At 31.7% G+C, this 17136-nt stretch overlaps 2 protein-coding genes across 2 annotated transcripts; one reads left to right on the top strand and one right to left on the bottom strand.

Annotated features, from left to right (window-relative positions):
- The first annotated feature begins 4197 nt into the window (after positions 1 to 4197).
- LOC114384866 (lipase-like) lies at positions 4198 to 9996 on the top strand. The gene is made up of 5 exons (XM_028344683.1): positions 4198 to 4561; positions 5124 to 5317; positions 5512 to 5545; positions 8682 to 9307; positions 9602 to 9996. Exons 1-5 carry the CDS (start codon positions 4252 to 4254, stop codon positions 9878 to 9880), a joined length of 1443 nt encoding a protein of 480 aa, XP_028200484.1. The 5' UTR covers positions 4198 to 4251; the 3' UTR covers positions 9881 to 9996.
- A 227-nt stretch (positions 9997 to 10223) lies between these two features.
- On the bottom strand, positions 10224 to 15281 carry LOC114384865. Its single transcript, XM_028344682.1, has 8 exons — positions 14910 to 15281; positions 14628 to 14805; positions 14357 to 14455; positions 13516 to 14226; positions 12583 to 12946; positions 11996 to 12077; positions 11178 to 11397; positions 10224 to 10603 (listed from the first exon to the last, which is right to left on the bottom strand). The coding sequence occupies exons 1-7, from the start codon at positions 15102 to 15104 to the stop codon at positions 11191 to 11193; spliced, it is 1836 nt and encodes a 611-aa protein (XP_028200483.1). The 5' UTR covers positions 15105 to 15281; the 3' UTR covers positions 10224 to 10603; positions 11178 to 11190.
- Positions 15282 to 17136: the final 1855 nt, after the last annotated feature.

The raw sequence follows: 17136 nt of genomic DNA, 5'->3' as shown, positions 1-17136 counted from the left end.
ATATATAAAAGTAGAGATAATGGATAAAAATTAAATTATTAATTTTATATAAACATACGTCTTTTTATTTTTCACGAGATAAAGACATACTTAATTTTCAATATTAGTTAATTAATATTGAAGGGAAAAAAAGGAACTAATGAAGGAAGCTTGCAATGCACTTATAAACTTTTTTCTTTGGCTATTGCTTTGGTGGAATTACTATTCCCTTAATCGTATGATTGGGGATTTGATTTCCAAATCTATGTATATGAAAAAGTATTATTTGAAAGATACTTCTTTAATAGATTTAATGTTTCTCGAGAAATTAGTTATTAATCTCTAATAAAGATATATTTTTTTTATTTATAAAAAAATACTACTGCGGGCACCACTTGAAAAGTTAGAGTCAAATCATAACTCCTTTAGAAGTGGAGCATAAGCATAATAGTAATAAAGTCCCAACCATTGGTGTTCTTGGGCTCCTACCTCAAGTACCTCCTTGAAGGACTTCTTCCCACACTTTCCTACATGTGATAACGAATATATAGGAATAGTGGACCAACCTATTCTATTTTCTTTCTTCTTCTCTGGAAGATTGAAACAATTTACATCAAGAATATAATTGCATTAATTGGTTGCTTATTTAGTTACTGAATATAATTTTAGAGCTTCTAACTTGCATTAATTTTAGAGCTTCGACAGACTTATTAATTCTCTTGCATCATTTTCATTTGTTAGTCTATGCTTGAATAAGTTGATTTTTACAAGTGTGTTTGCATATAACTTGGCCTAATATTAGACACTTTTGTTGCTTACATTTTTGCACTTGTGTCTACTATGCAACCGCATGAATTGGACACTTAAATACTCGTAGCAACCACAATTGCAACGCAAATTTTAAAGCTTGAGAGACAAATTTTTCCTGAATCACATGTTTGTCGTTACATGGATGGTATTGAACTAATTTAAAATGATGTATTATTGTATTGTAATAGATATAATTATAAATATTGATTTTTTCACACTTGTTGTAGTCAAAAATCATTTTAAATATTGAAAATCATTATTATAATTTTGGTTCCCATCAAATTAAAAAAAAAAATTAAAAAAGGCAAAAAAAAAGTCATTGCAATACCAAAAAAAAGGCAAAAAAAAAGCCAATACAATACCAAAAAATAATTTTAAAAAAGGCAATACTATGACGATTATTATATAACCGTCTTAGTATATTGCACTTACTATGCCGGTTACTAGACAACCGGCGTAAAAAAGATTAAAAAAAAATGACAATACTACGACGGTTATTGTATAACCGTCTTAGTATATTGCATTTATTACGCCGGTTATTTCACAACCGGCGTAAAAAACCATTTTTGCATGTCATGTACAACGACGGTTTATCACCAACTGTTGTAAAAAATCTTATTTACAACGACGGTTGATATACCCGTCTTTAAAATACTTGCACCTTCTATGACGGCGGCTGTTACGACGGTTCAAAACCGTCCTTTAAAAAGTCGTATTTGCATTAGTGTTAAGCTTTTAGTTGTCTATGTTTGACAAGCAGTAGCTAGCTTTTTTTTAAAGGATATATAAAGTAATATTTTTTAAAATACTAATTTTTAGATGTTTATATTTTATTTCCTCTATTATAGTATTTATTAAAAAATTATTACCTTTTTTTTACATAAATTAGACTTTTATTATTATTCCTTTATTTTCTTTTTCACACTATCTGTTTTAGATTATTACTCTATTTATATTATTTATTATATTATTTTAATATTATACTTCAAAATATTTTAAATAAAACAAAAATATTTGTAAGCAATAACTAAAATTAATTTTTTTACAATGATAAAATTAAAAAAAAATAAACGCTATTACACATGTTTGTTATAAGTTTCGAAAAATTATTCTCATGTATTGTTGAGCACTGAGAATGTTGTAATTTCATTTTTTTAATACGTTTTCCTATATTTTTATTCTCATGAAGAAAGATGAAAACCTGATATTTTCATCAGAATATGAAAAGTTATTCTCGAAAAATGCATGTAACTTCCAATTTTACTTATTTGAATTGTTTTAAATTTTAAAAAAATTCTAAGAATATTAAAATCTAACCAACATATTTTGAAATATACCTAGAAATAATACTCCCATAAACCATATTCTTGGGAATATGATTCTTAAAAATACAATAAAATTTAGTGAAACAAACAAACTTAACATAAAAAATATGATAAAAAAATACCTTAAAAATTAGTTAGTTTGACTTATATTTAACTTTAGGAGTAGTATGTGTTAATTTATTTTATTTTAATTTTATTAAAAATATTTTACAATATAGGATTAGTAGTATAATGCATAATATGAAAACTATAATAACTGAAACTAAGAAATGCAATTAAAGTAATTGATCTAAAGATAAAAAATTTATGAGACTTTAAAATTAATTTTAAAAATTAAAATTATTCAAAATATATTTATCAATAAAATAAAAAAATTATATAAATATTATATAAACATATCCATATTTATCATTTTACATTTAACAATTACTACAACAAATGATTTTGTTAGATATTTATATTAACAATCTTTTAGCATTCGTCTACTAGCTGGAAACATATTTTTTGTTTTTCAATTACTTTTGCTAAGCATAGTCAAAATATAAAAAAGTAAAAGTTACTTGAAATATCTTATAAAAAAGCTACAAACTATTGAAAATTAAACTTATAAGCTAACTAAAAATGTTTGTCAAAATATATTCTAATTAGAAATCAACTCAAATATAGTTTTTAAGTAATTATTGAAAATAATTAATCTTACTATACATAAATAACATATTAAATTGAAGTAAAACAAAATAATATATTAAATAATAGTATAAAAACTTTATATTTTAAGTGGATTTTAATTAAATTTATTTCTTAATAGTCTCCCAACCTCATGCTCTTGATTTTTTGTTTTTGTTTTTTTATAAAAAAAAATAGGGAGATAAAAGTCCAACCTAAGACTTGTCCGAGCTGCTTCTTTTTTTTTTAAAAAAAAAAGGAGAGAAAAATAAAACAGCAATCTAAGATATGATGTTAGACACGAAACTTTGTTTTTCTCAGAAAAGTTAAAAATTGGAAAAGATGTTAGGCACGTGGATGACCCACACAAAGAAACAGCTAGGAGAACCCAATAAGAATAATCAATTAAGGGCTAAACACCAAAAATCAACTCATTAATTATTATATAAAACCCGTTTAATAAATTCATTCTTTATAATCTCCTAACCTCAGGCTCGATACCAATGACTTGGGTTCAAGCTTTTATATATATATAAACCTCAAAGACTTGGGTGCAAGTTTCTTTTTTTTTAAAATATAACCTCACCTAACAGTGCAACCAACCTTAGAGATTATAGACACACAACTTTGTTTTTCTCGGAAAGGTTAAAAATAGGTGGAGATATATGGCACGCGGATGCCACATTTTCCTACGTACAGTATCTTAATTTTGGAGAAAAATCTTACAAACTTAACCATCCATTAAATCAAAGAGTGTCATTATAACTCAGCAACTAGTTTTGGACTGGTGACAACCTCACGTTTTGCCATAATTTTAATTAGAATTGGTAAAAGTATATATGCATATTATTACGTGTATTCCACCCGCCATTTATGTCCCAAGTCCCATCTAGGTATAAAGCCTCCATTGACCAGCAAAGACCCCATGAAAGAAGCAGCTAGGAAAATCTGCTAAGGATGATCAACTAAGGGCTAAACACCAAAAAGCAACTCATTAATTAATTATTTATATAAAACCTGTTTCTTCGCAAGCCACTGTATATTGAATATTATCATATGTTTTCTGTATATGACACCAATTGCCATTAAATAACATATTATACTTGATAATCTATGGATGTTATATTTTTTTTATTGAGTTAGAAATTATAGATATCTTTTAATCTATTAGATTAGAGATTGATCTTATATGTGATATATGATTGTTGTTGATCTAATGAAATTTTATACAATGAGAATTAAATATAAATTTTTTTGTTAAATATATTATTTTCACGCATATGAATGCAATTAGATGTTACTTACATCATCTATATGTCAATTCTTTAGTTATTATGAATGTTATATTGCTATATAATATTATAAATATGAGCTTCATGTCCTATATAAGTTTCTGTCTTAGAAGTTGACGCAATAATTCAAAAAACTATCTCGCTTTCTCACTTGACAAATTAATCCATTTCTTAAAGCAATGGCTTCCTCCGAAGAACTATTTGGTTTGAATTACCTGTTGCTGAAACCACAAGAGGCGAGTGCTGTGGATCTTGGACGCCTCTTGTTCTCTTCCAACTTGAACAATAGAGGATTCATTGAGTGCCCTCGTGAGATTGAGGCAAGAGAATTTCGACAAAGATGGCTCCTCTTCATATCCATTGTGGCGCAGAAGGTTCTCGTTGCCTCAAGAAACTCCTTGAAGAACGTTGGGGACACGTTGGAGTTGTGGCTCAATCTTTTATCAAGCAATGGAGGCTTAATAAGGCTCTTGTTCAAATTTCTAACAGGTAATTATCCATTCGATCATTTCTTTTCTCACCATTATGATCATTCATATAAGTTGACAGGTTGGGAAGGAGGGTTTTAGGATCCACGGAAGAAGGAGAGAGATCTTAATGTCGAATCTCCTTATCGAATTCTAACAAAAACTAATAAATAACATTAACTGGTAGTATAACTTCTCGATATATTTACATGTTTCAATTCTTTGGATAGAATATAACATTAATATTCAATCTGAAAGCTAATCATATACTAGTTTTTTTATTCTTCAATAATATGTATTCTATAAAAATCATTCTCATATTTTTTTCTCACAAACTCAAAGTAACAACCATTGAATAACTTAATTAAAGTTTGTTAAACAAGTGCTTACCATATTAATATTTATATATAATTAAGTTGATAAATTATCTTCATATAGGTTGTAAATTGCTTTCATAAGTATAATCATAAATACCTTATGAGTTGAAAACATATTTTATGAACATATAAGTTATTTTCAAAAGTAATTCTGTTAGTATATGATAAGTCTTTTGCATGAGAATTAATATATGATTTGTGGTGCAGGAAAGATGAAAACACCGGAAAGATCATCGGCAGCATTCTTATCCGTGGTGGGCATCACTGACACACGAGTTGACTTAGACAAAACAATTAAGGAGAATGATGCCAAGTACAAAGGGTTCCTCTCAATGATGGCTTCAAAATTAGCGTATGAGAATGAAGAATTCGTTAGTAACGCAGTGCAAAATCATTGGGATGTAAGTTCTCTAATCTCTGTATATGTATGCAATATTGGTTTGCTAGATGGAGAAAGAATTAGCGTAACTAATAAAAAAAATAGTTATATATATATTAGCGTAAATATGTAACTTTTTTTTAGTTTTGGTGATTAATTTTGATGTCTGACTCGGGTTTAATTTACATTTGTTTTCCTTTTATAATATGATTGCAGATGGAGTTTTTGGGGTCACACAGCTTCTGGAACGGTACGTAATTAAGAAGCATCCTTTGTAAATTTTGCTTAGAAGATACGAAAATTTACAGCAGATAGATAAAACATCTTTTCAGTACTGTTACTAGAAATATGTTTTGCTAAGCTGGTTTCCTGATCTGAAAATTAAACTAACAATATCGAAGTGCATAGCATCTCAACATGAAGAAAAGGAAGCACATTTATTGCATAAAATATTTGCATGCCATTTCCTCTATTATACTAAGGTTACAAAAATGGTATATCCATACATCAATTATTCTAGCTTAGTTCATACTTGTTTAAATTCATTTATTTAGTTATATATGAGCTTGAGCTTAAAGTTAGGCTCAATTTCTTAAATTAATAAAACACAAATTTTATAGACTTACCATTAATAGTCCACAAATAATTAATTTGTGTTTGAGTCTTATTTTTAAATAGATTAACAACATAAAATTTTAAATATAATTATCATCTTTTCTTACTTTTTAACAAGAAAATATATGTTAAATATATATAAGCTAATACAAAATATATTTAAAGAAATGCCATTAAAAAAAAAATAAACAAGTCATAGGCAAGCTAGTAAGTTAATTAAGTTCAAGTTCTCAAATTTTTATTCAATTCAAGATCAAACTTTAGTTTATATAAATTTGATTGTTCAAATATGTCAAGCTTGAACAACTTTTTTTTTTCTTTCTACAAGTTAAATCCAGACTCTTAATTGCATGGAATTTGAACTTGATCTGTTCAAATATAAATTCTGAAATTGGTATTACACAGTTAATAAAATTTAAACGTAAATATTAACATTATTAAGAGAGAAAAAAAAAACAATGGCAGAATGTTTACTACGGAACACAGTTAATTTCATGGATCCCTCCCTCCATTTACCAATGAATGACAAGTCACATTTTGCTTCCGACCTAACCTTTGGTTTTTTAATGGTATGCTTCCAAATTTTTTACACTGCCGTAGAATTTTAGATTATTGCAATGTGCTTTTTTTTTTTTTTTGCTTGTTTGTTTGCTTGCTTTTGAATTCATTTGTCTCGTGTCTTTAAGGAAGATGCTTCCACCACTATATAAATACGTGGCCATGGTTGCAAGTCGTTAATTTGGAGTGAATTACAAATTTCTTACAAGTTGCAACTCAGAAGTCAGGATTGAAATTTTCTCTCTTGACTTGATATATCCTAGGTTACGTAGATTTCAAACAGAGACTATCATAGTATCTTAATAAATTTTATTTTTATAATGTCTTTATTATTTATGAATGATAAAATTTTCAGAAAATTATATAAAAAAAATTATTGATGAAATATGACATAAGTGAACTTCAATAATTTTTCACCTTTTATATCACAAATCATTCATTTTAATCATTTTTCTCTTTTATATTTTTCCCCGACATCTACGTACGGGCTCACTTCTCATTAACATTCACTAGCCCTTTTTCATAAAAAAAAAATAGTGCTATTATAAAAAAACTTTTATTCTCTAAAAAAAAAAAACCTTTTAAAATTTTAACGTGTTTGTTTAAACTTTTTTTAGAAAAAAAATCTGTAAATGAAAATAGATTTTATGTTATTTTCAAAAGTTACTTTTAAAATGAATCTTTAAAAAATAATTCACCTTTTCTATAAATTCTTAAAAAAAAAACACTTTTTTCTATATAATAAAAAAATCCTTGAATTTCTATCATCCTGAATACGAGTGAGCCCTTTTGGCTAGGATTTTGCTAAAAAAAATTGTGATTTCGAAATCATATATGAAATTATGAATGATGATCAACAAGACGGCCGTAGAAAAATGCTTGGCTTTAATTAATTGCCCCAATCTATACTTAAGAAGGAATTCCATTTGCTAATAAGTTTAGAAAAGACAGCCAAAAGAGAGAAATTTGGGAAGATCTCTTAGTTAAGTTTGTGATAATTTGTTTAAAAATAGTACTTTTTCCTATTTTTTTTACCATCGTCAATCTAAAATGCTGAAACAGCCTGCTTCTTTAAAATTACAATCACTCTCATCGCCATATATAAATGAAATGGCCAGCAAATTTTCGGTATGTGGATATAAAGGATCAATGAATATTAATGTGTTAAGACGTACGTTTTAATGTTTTTTTTTTCCTTTTCTTTATTTTTCTTACGCCAGCTAGCTTATACTAGTACTCACTTAAGATACCCACAAAACATTTAAAAACTTCTTTCAAATTAAGAATTGGAATCTGTTTTAAAGAAGAAAAAAAAGAATAATTATATAATTGGTTGCACATAGCCATAGCCTAGACATGTCTGACTTTTTTTCTTTTATTTAATACCACTATACATGGGACATGTTTAGTATATAAAGTAAACTTAATTTGTATAAAAGAAGAAAAATATCTGTAAAACAAAGAAATCTACACACACAAATACTCCCTTTTGGATCCATTATAATTGTCATCTAAAAAAATTTGTTCAAAATTAATTATCATCTTAATTTTTTAATATAATATTAATTATCTTTATCTACTTATATTCCTAGTGATATTAATGATATGGACTACTAAAATAAAAAATAAATTAATAATCAAAAGGTTAATTTTATAAAATTGTCATTATTTTTCATTGATTTATTGATTTTTCTTAGTATGAGTAAAATAATCTAAGATAATAATAACAATTATAATGAAATGAGAGGAGTAACAATTTGAGATATTAATCTTTATTGATTTTTCATTGATTTATTGATTTTATTGTTTGTTTTTATCTTATTTATTCCCGCAATATTTGAGATAAGTACTTAGTTAGATTCTTGGATAAAATATGTTTTCAATTACTGTATTCTCGGTAAAACTAAATTTTCTTTATGTGATGAGAGATTAAAACCACTATTTTTCTAAAATTTAAAAATAGGATCGATCGAAACTAAAGTAGAAGACTAGTATCAATTTTAAGTAAAAGTATGGGAACAAAAACCATATATGGAGATATAAGGTTGGTTAGATGGTTAAGAAAAAATATGGTGAGTTTAATCTTTTTTACTAGAAAAAAAATTAACAATTAGCATTTATGATATAAAAAAAACAAACTAAAATCATATTTTACCCTGGATTCTCCATTTTACATGTTTATCTTTTGCTTGAATGGGATTGATGGGATGCAGATTACCAAGAACTCTGGTCCACACGAGCAATCATAGTGCAAGACAGCAAGTCCGAAGCCAACTTGATTGTGGTTGCATTCAGGGGCACGGAGCCATTTGATGCGGACCAATGGAGAACAGACGTGGACATCTCCTGGTATGAGTTGCCCAATGTGGGTAGGATTCATGCTGGGTTCATGAAAGCTTTAGGTCTTCAGAAGAACAGTGGATGGCCCAAAGAGATAGATCAAAGCAGCACTAGTGGTGAGCCTCATCATTTTTATGCCTACTATACAATCAGAGAGAAGCTGAGAGCCATGTTGGAGGCAGAAGAGGATGCAAAATTCATATTGACAGGGCACAGCTTGGGAGGAGCCTTGGCAATTCTGTTTGCTGCAGTGCTCACAATGCATGAGGAGGAAGGGCTGTTGGAAAAGTTAGAAGGGGTTTATACCTTTGGGCAGCCACGAGTTGGGGACAATAAGTTTGGGGAGTTCATGAAGGACAAGTTGAGAAAGTATGATGTGAGGTATATGAGGTATGTTTACTGCAATGATGTGGTGCCTAGGGTCCCTTATGATGACCAAACCCTTTTCTTTAAGCACTTTGGTTCTTGCCTCTACTTCAACAGCTTGTACCATGGGCAGGTATGAACAGTGTGAAAATAGTGTATGATTTCATATTTGTGTTTCGTTTTGTTCTCCTAATTTGTTTGGACAAAGTTATTCAGAAATACTAGGAGAAAAAAAAAATTCTATAAGTTAAAATTAACTTATAGCTCTCTCGTCTTACTTTTCTAAACGATAAAAGAATTTCTACAAATTAATCTGTTAATTTGAACTTACACAAACTCATTTCATTTTATTTTTCTTTCCTAGAAATAAGCTTACCCAAATAGCAGATATACTCTGACTGATACTTATTTATGTACTGCAATCCAGGTTCTAGAAGAGGAGCCAAACAAGAATTATTTCTCTTTGTTCTGGGTCATACCCAAGATCCTAAACGCAGTTTGGGAGCTAATTAGAGGATTTCTTATCCCATTCATAGAAGGTAGAGACTATATACAGAATTGGTTCATGACGATTTTCAGGCTTGTTGGATTGATAATTCCAGGACTACCAGCTCATCTTCCTACAGATTACGTCAATGTTACCAGATTGGGATCCTTAAACAAGTCTCTGGAGCTTCAAAACTCACAAGATTCCAAGGCTGACTGATGTCAACGCTTAACCAAAAACTAATTAATAATAATTACACACAATAACAATTCTTGTGCTCTTTTCCTTTTTTTTCCTTTCTGATATTAGAATGTTCATCGAACAATTACTTTAAAGATGTGTTTTTCTAATTGTGGCATATTCAGATTTAGATCAAATTCAAAATATCTTAAGACAAATAATGGCATGAGATAATTCCCAAGTCCACTAATCCTCTTCATTCTCTCTTGCAAATACAATAAACTGGCGTAGGACGTAGCATATTGACTTGAAAATTTGTATCAGCGAGGTAAAATTAGCAAGAGATACGAAATAAGAAACAAACATAAATCAGACAACGAACTGAACTGAGGGTGATTTTGCGAAGGAAAAACTAAATTGCAGATTTGTGGTTAATTTATCGTTCTACTGAAGATAGATAGCATATTACTTCTGAACAGCAAACTGTTTAGGAAAGGAAAAAAATAAAATAAAAATGAAGCTTATTTCTAAAGTTTGGCCTACGTACATACACATATTATTTATCATTGAATCCAAACTCCCAAGGGTGAGGGCACAAGGGACTTAAGATTTTATCGGATGCCTTCAGAAGGCGCTGCTATTTCATGCATTGCACAACCAAGATGACACCAATTTAGTGTCAACATAGTAAGCTGCTCTCTCTTTTATCCACCGAAAATTCATTAACATGGGGCACATTTAAATCTTTCTGAATTATGAAACCTGGTAAGGCAAATAACAACCTTTTATCAGCATAAATAAGAATGAACAAGGATATAATTAGTGCAAATTTCCACAGTAAGTAGATAAGGGAATAGTTAACCTGAGCGTATCAAAACTCTAGGGGAAGCGGGGGCTTAAAATATAAAAGAAGAAGAATTCTATATCCTCCTACTGCTCTTCCTACTTCCCTTGTATGGTAAGTATTGAATGTGTTTTATATTTTCAACAGATTAAATGCATTTACTTTTTCATTTAATACTTTTTTTATAAGGTAGTAGAAACATTTGTAGGAGGATATAGTATTACTCATAAAAGGAAACAAAAGCAGACATCTGTTTTAAAATCTGTCAATACTGGAAAATGATTCCTGCATAACTTGCATTCTAATCCCTTTCACTTGTCAGAAAACTCGGGTACATTTGACAAAAATGTACAAGTTTTCACATTCAAAATTATGCAGACAATTGGCATTGAAAAGTGTGTTGCTTTAAGACTTCTGAAACCAAAAAAATACCAAATTAATCGAAGAATGGATTGATTTTTGAATTACTACAAGGTTTACAGAAAAAATTACCCAAACTTCAAGCTTAAAAGGCATGACAGGTGAAACAACCACTTAAGGAACCCATCTGACTGGCTCTACTAAATAATATAGCCTTGTGAGGAGTTCTGGGAACATGATGAGGCTGGTTGGCTAAAGCTGAACTTCTCATTTCCTGAGCTTTTTTCTGAGCCAATCTCAGCTTGTTCATAATCTTATCCATAGATGATGCTCGCTTCTTTTCCAACTTCATCTGAAATAGCAAAAATAATGAGATCATGATCTATTAGTTTCTGTCCTTCCTCAAATACAAATGAATCCTCAATGCAAGTATGCAGCAAAATGAATTAACAAAAACATGATCCAAACATGATCCAAGAAGAAGAAGAAGAAGACATTCTTTCCGACACGACATGGGTGAAGAAGCTTTCTTTAAGATATCCCAATCCTATCAGACAGCCAACAATTAATGGCTTCTATTCTTCACGACAACACAGTCAATAACTTGTTCATCGTTTTAAGACAAGGGATGTGTGTGATCACTGATCAGAACTACTATTATATCCCAGTAAGAGCAAGTCATTCGGAAGAAATACAGCTAACAGAGGATAACCAAATAAGAAGAAAATAATTAAATACCATGAATTAAAAGAATATAAGGAAGTTTCTTTTTTTAATAGAAATGTTTACCATGAAGGAGCAATAACAATAAGATGATTAATTTAAGGAAATAAATTATCATATATAAAATCACTTCAACGGCTATTTTTCTTTTATATTAATTAATTAATGAATACGTGTAACGAATTTCCTGTTAAAATTCTCCCAAAAAGAAAACATGAGGAATTAACCTCCAGTTTCTGTATTGCAGCCTCAGCTTTTGCCTTTTGCAAGTTCTCCCATGCATTGATTTTGGCTTCCACCCTTTTGGCCCTGGACATGTAAAAATGCTGGAATTTCAGAAACAATGTAAAGTTTACACAAAGATTTCTTATACAGTAAAGTCTGAGGTTTTCTCATGGATAAAATTTTTAGATCAAATACTTCACATTATATATTTTCTTTGAATTGGATACAGATGGTCAATTTTTGTTATATTTGGAAGGTAATAAAGAGAGGTCATTGACAACTCCAGAACACCATTTTAATCAACTAATTCAAATTCCAATAAGATAGCTAATTTAGAAAATCAATCACCATAAATTTCACAAACTCCAACTGTTGTGGTACCATCATGAACTATAATTTCTATGTGACACACGTAGCATTTGGACAACAGCAGGGTGAAAAATGGTCGACTGTAAAGGGAAAATCTCTGCTTGCTTAATGGCAAATTCTTTTTATGATCATCAAATTCAGTTTAAAATTGTCCAGAATCACTTTTCTTTATTTACCAGATAAAATGAATGAAATTGATACGATACTAAAGAAGACATACTTTGAAACAGTCTTTGACCCTTCAGAAATGTCCCAAGATGAAGATCGACTACTTGATTCCTTAATTTTCCAGCTGTCAACATTTTCTGAGCCTCTGCCAGAGAATAGGGCCCTGTGTTTCTTGGACCACCTTGTCATGGTTACATGTTCATCTACTGGCACATCCCTGATATCCATTTTAGAGAAAGGCAAACTCCTGAACTCTGAGAGAGGAAGGGAAGGTGGAGTGGAGGCAGAGAAAGAAGGCCTCAAACTGGGAGAGGAGCATGAGCTACCCTCTGGGCTCATCTGGGTGGCCATATCCCTCCTTGAAAGAGCAGGAGATACATTGGTGCCCGCATCTTTGAAACCATCAAACTTCTCCCCTATAAGTTAGAACCAACATAAAAAATGATCCATCATAAGCACAATAAGTATAGTTTCTAAATTACACAAGACCATCATCTCATCATTAAGCATAAAATTGTCAACTATCAACACACATCATTAGTGTTGTCAACCAAAATTGTTCCATTCATACCACCTCCCAACAGCAATCAATACAGAATCCCACAGCAAGTACGCGGAGTTCACAGAAGATAGAAGATTAACTAAAAATAAGAAAATTAAAACTGGTCCAGTCCTATTGAGTCACCCTTGAAACACATGATCTCCTAGTATTGAACACACACAAATAGACCATGATATTTCGCAAGCACAACTTGATTGACAAATTACAGCGTATTTGAATCAGCTTTGCAAACGCACATAAGGGCGATTTTTCACATCAAATCATGGGAAAACGTAGAGGCTACTCTGTGTAGCTTTGAGCTTAAGGTGAGTCCAATGCTTAAGAATGTGGAACCAAACACACTATCAACAAAATCATATTTCTCCAAAACCCATAGCAAGACAAGGTTCAAACAAGGGATATAATATACTATATAACAACAACCTTGGGCAGGCAGTGATGACTGACTATGCATCTGAGAGCAACCATGGACACTAACCGAGCGAGCCATGCAAGGATCAGTTCTGGTTGAGAGCACCCCACAACTGCCACCGGAACTGGCAGTTAACCCATCAGCAGCAGCAGCTGGGACACTAACAGCAGCAGAAAACGGAGATGCCGCCATAAAGCTCCTTGAATTCGCACCTTCAAACAAAGGCACCGCAGGGGAATACATGGAATAATACGCAACAGCAGCAGCTCCAGGGGGGCCAAGAGGCCCACTCTTCGACTTGGGCCTCCTCTGCGGCGCCGGGAGCGAGGCCCTCCCGGTGCCGCCGTCACCGGAAACAGGACTAAGAATCCACCTCTCAGCATCTTCCCATTTGGACGGCAAAGTTCGGCCGTTGTTGAAAGGCAACAGAGCCGCACCAACCTGCTTGCGTGCAGCACTGGTGTGCAAAGGAACTCGCTCCGAACTCCAACCCTTTTGCATAGCAACAGTGGCGTGAAGATAATTAGGCGTTCCAGGACTCGGAAAAGTGCCAGAGCCAGACCTTCTAGAACAAAGCGTGCTCTTCTTCATAGCACTTAATCCCAAATGAGGCGAAGAAACATTGCCATTGCCAATGGCATTGTTCAGATCTAACGAAGCAGGCCTTCGCCGATCGTGCTTCTTGAATAACGCCTCAGATCTTGACCTCCGATCCTGGCATTCTGTAACGCCAAAAAGAAGCAACTCAAAATAATGAATAAACAAATAATTAAAGTAAACAAAAATAAACCAAAAAAAAAATGCTAGAATTGAAAAGTTGAAATTGAAATTCTAGTAGATAAGGTAAGGTACCTTTGAGAGCCAGAGAGAAAGAGTTTCTGGCCGAATCAAATTCCAAGTGTTGATTTCCGTCCTCAGTGTCACCACCGTCACTGTCTTCTTCCTTTTGAACTTCGATACGGAAAGTACAACAACAAACAACAGAGTCAGTGAATCACTTTATTGTTTCTCTTTTGATTTTCAAACAAAACAAACTACAAAGCGCAAGTGCATGTTAACGTTAATGTAATAATAAAAACAACAATAACAATAATAAATTAATAATAACGCTACACTCGCACACCTTTCGCTTTCTCTCCTTTCCCAGAGAAACGATTTCGGCGATGCTTCGTGTGTGCTGCATCTGAATCTGTATCTGCATGTCGTTGTTGTTGTCGTTTATTCGGATCCAGATCCGGATCTGGACCGCTCCAGCTTTCGCTATGAGCGAAATCACCGTCATGATCCTGTGCTGCCAAATGCTGCAACTCGACGAAACCACGAGAAACTCAGATTTTGAGAATTTCAATTTTTCTTTCAATGGGAGGGGGAAGAAGCGGAAAGTGTGTAGTGTCGTTTTACTTACGAGTGAGATTTCGGAGGCTAAGGAGTCGTGGTCGTGCGCGTCGGAGGCGAAGGAGCAGCGGTCGACGCTGGCGGAGGCGGAGGAGAAGAGGCTCAAGTTGGATTCGAGAGTGAAGATGACGGAGTCGGGGCTGGTGTCGCCGCCTCTCCGCCTCCACGACCTTCGTTCCTGAAACCCTAACTCTCGCATTCTCATCGAGCTTCTTCGAATCACATTCGCATTTCGCAGAGAGAACAACACACTCACACTCACACTCACACTCACACTCGCGCTTACGCAGTAAATATGGCGGGTATTACTGTTTTTTTTTTTTTTTTTGTGTTTGGTTTGGTACTAGTTGGTGTTATTATTAGGGAGGACGAAAACGAATGAAGGGTTGGTGTCGTTGTTGAGTTTTGATTTGATTTGAGTTTTAAGACGTCATTGTCGTTTGACTATGAGAGAGTGAGTTATTACTTATTGTGCTGTCAAAGCTTGACCAACCATATTTTTCAAGGACAGTGAGAGTGAGTGACTTGTTTAATGTTAAAATGATGTTAGTTTACCTGACTGACCTGTTTTTTTTTTTTTTATTGTCCTTGTATTAATATTTTTATAATTAAATATTAACACACAATTTTCAAAATGACATTATTTTAAAAGAATAACACGCAAACAACTTGAAAAGAGATATAAAAAAAGTTAATTTCTTTACTTGACTATGAAATTTTAACTGGTTGTGAAGTTACTATAAGGTCCATTAACCTTTGCTTCTGAAGGAGTGATTTGTATATTGTGTAGGGTGTTGTTGTCTTTTTATTCCACAATTAAAGGACCAATAGTATTGAATTATTGATAATGATGATTACTATGCCTAAGTGCGGTTTACCGTTAAGGCTATGGAGATCCTACTTGATTGCCACAAGTTTGGTTAAAGTAGGATTTACTTTTTGGGTAATCATGTTACTGAACAATTTTTAAATGTAAAGTTCTGCGGTAGGGGGGACCAAATTATTCGTAAGATAATGATATAAAATATTTATTCGGTGCCTCATTATAATTAGCTTTAACAAACTTTGAACTAAATTAATTTCTTTAACGAAACCCCTCTCTTTTATTCTGGCTACGTGCTTTCATCTTAAGTATTTTGCACTGAGTTAAATTTTGACGTTAAAAACTCTATTTCGAATTAAACTAACTTATTGTCTTCCTTATTATTAATAGTAGTAGATGGCTAGATGCTAGCCTAATATTTTTCATATATAGGTTTAAATTTGAATATTCCTTATTCGTTATTTATCTGTAAATTATCTCTCCCTTTTGTTATAGAAATTATTGCCTTCCGTACCTTTTTTCAAATTATAATACGAGGGTGTCTATACTATACTTCTAAATAGACGATTTTTTTGTTGGAATGTTCTTATTTATTAATTTTTAGCCTTTATATTCCCAAGTCTTACCTTTGTATGTTTTGAATTCTAAATAAATTGATTAGTTTCCTATGTGATTGTGATTTTGGCACCACAACAGAAGCCGGCAGCTGTTACTTCTTTCACTTAAAATAAAGTTTCAAACAATTAAGTTTTGTACTAATAGTTATTTTGAAAATTTGAAAAGTAAATAGCTCAGGTAAGTTCATTCTACGTGCAAAAATAGAATACAATTTTATAAATACATATTTCTTAAAGCATAAAAGCACTTAATATTAACCCACTAGAGTATATAAGGGCATAGGTTCGAGCTTCACTTCGACTGTTGGAAAAAAAAAACTCAATATTTTACTTAAAACTATTTAAAAGATATGATTTGTTTGGGAAAAAAAAGGGGTCGATGATTACTGAAAATGACAAATTGTGATCTAAAGAAATCGTGCTCCCTAAAATGTAATTTTGGCATCAAAGTGAGAAAAAGACAAAGAAAGGGTGCCGACCACCATATCTTTCTGTCCCGACCAAATTTCAACTCTTACAAGTTGTTTTCCTTATTAGGTTTTTTTATTTTTCTTTTAAGAAAATTACGTGCTTTGTAATTTTATGCAGAAAGGCTTGGGCATGTGATGTTCGACACTGACATTTTTCTCATTTCTCACCCAAAAAATTAATGCGGCTAGCAGCTTGTCATATTTATAATTATATTCTTTGATTAATATGTTATTGATATAAAATATTAATTGATTTTCATCGAAAAATTTATAATAAGATTTTTTTCTCCTGACATCTTTTTATTCATAAAGTTCGAATTCAAGATC

This window comes from Glycine soja, chromosome 14 (genome assembly GCF_004193775.1).
Source record: "Glycine soja cultivar W05 chromosome 14, ASM419377v2, whole genome shotgun sequence".
Classification (NCBI taxonomy): domain Eukaryota; kingdom Viridiplantae; phylum Streptophyta; class Magnoliopsida; order Fabales; family Fabaceae; genus Glycine; species Glycine soja.
This window is presented reverse-complemented; position numbering and strand designations above follow the sequence as displayed.

Excerpts from the sequence above, each read along its gene's own strand:
- LOC114384866 (XM_028344683.1), top strand. The coding sequence starts at position 4,252 with ATGGCTTCCTCCGAAGAACTATTTGGTTTGAATTACCTGTTGCTGAAA. Across the intron at positions 4,562-5,123 it reads CTTGTTCAAATTTCTAACAG|GAAAGATGAAAACACCGGAA; the intron begins GTAATTATCCAT and ends TTTGTGGTGCAG. Across the intron at positions 9,308-9,601 it reads ACAGCTTGTACCATGGGCAG|GTTCTAGAAGAGGAGCCAAA; the intron begins GTATGAACAGTG and ends ACTGCAATCCAG.
- LOC114384865 (XM_028344682.1), bottom strand. The coding sequence starts at position 15,104 with ATGAGAATGCGAGAGTTAGGGTTTCAGGAACGAAGGTCGTGGAGGCGG. Across the intron at positions 14,456-14,627 it reads GAAAGGAGAGAAAGCGAAAG|TTCAAAAGGAAGAAGACAGT; the intron begins GTGTGCGAGTGT and ends TCCGTATCGAAG. Across the intron at positions 12,947-13,515 it reads GTCATCACTGCCTGCCCAAG|GGGAGAAGTTTGATGGTTTC; the intron begins GTTGTTGTTATA and ends TCTAACTTATAG.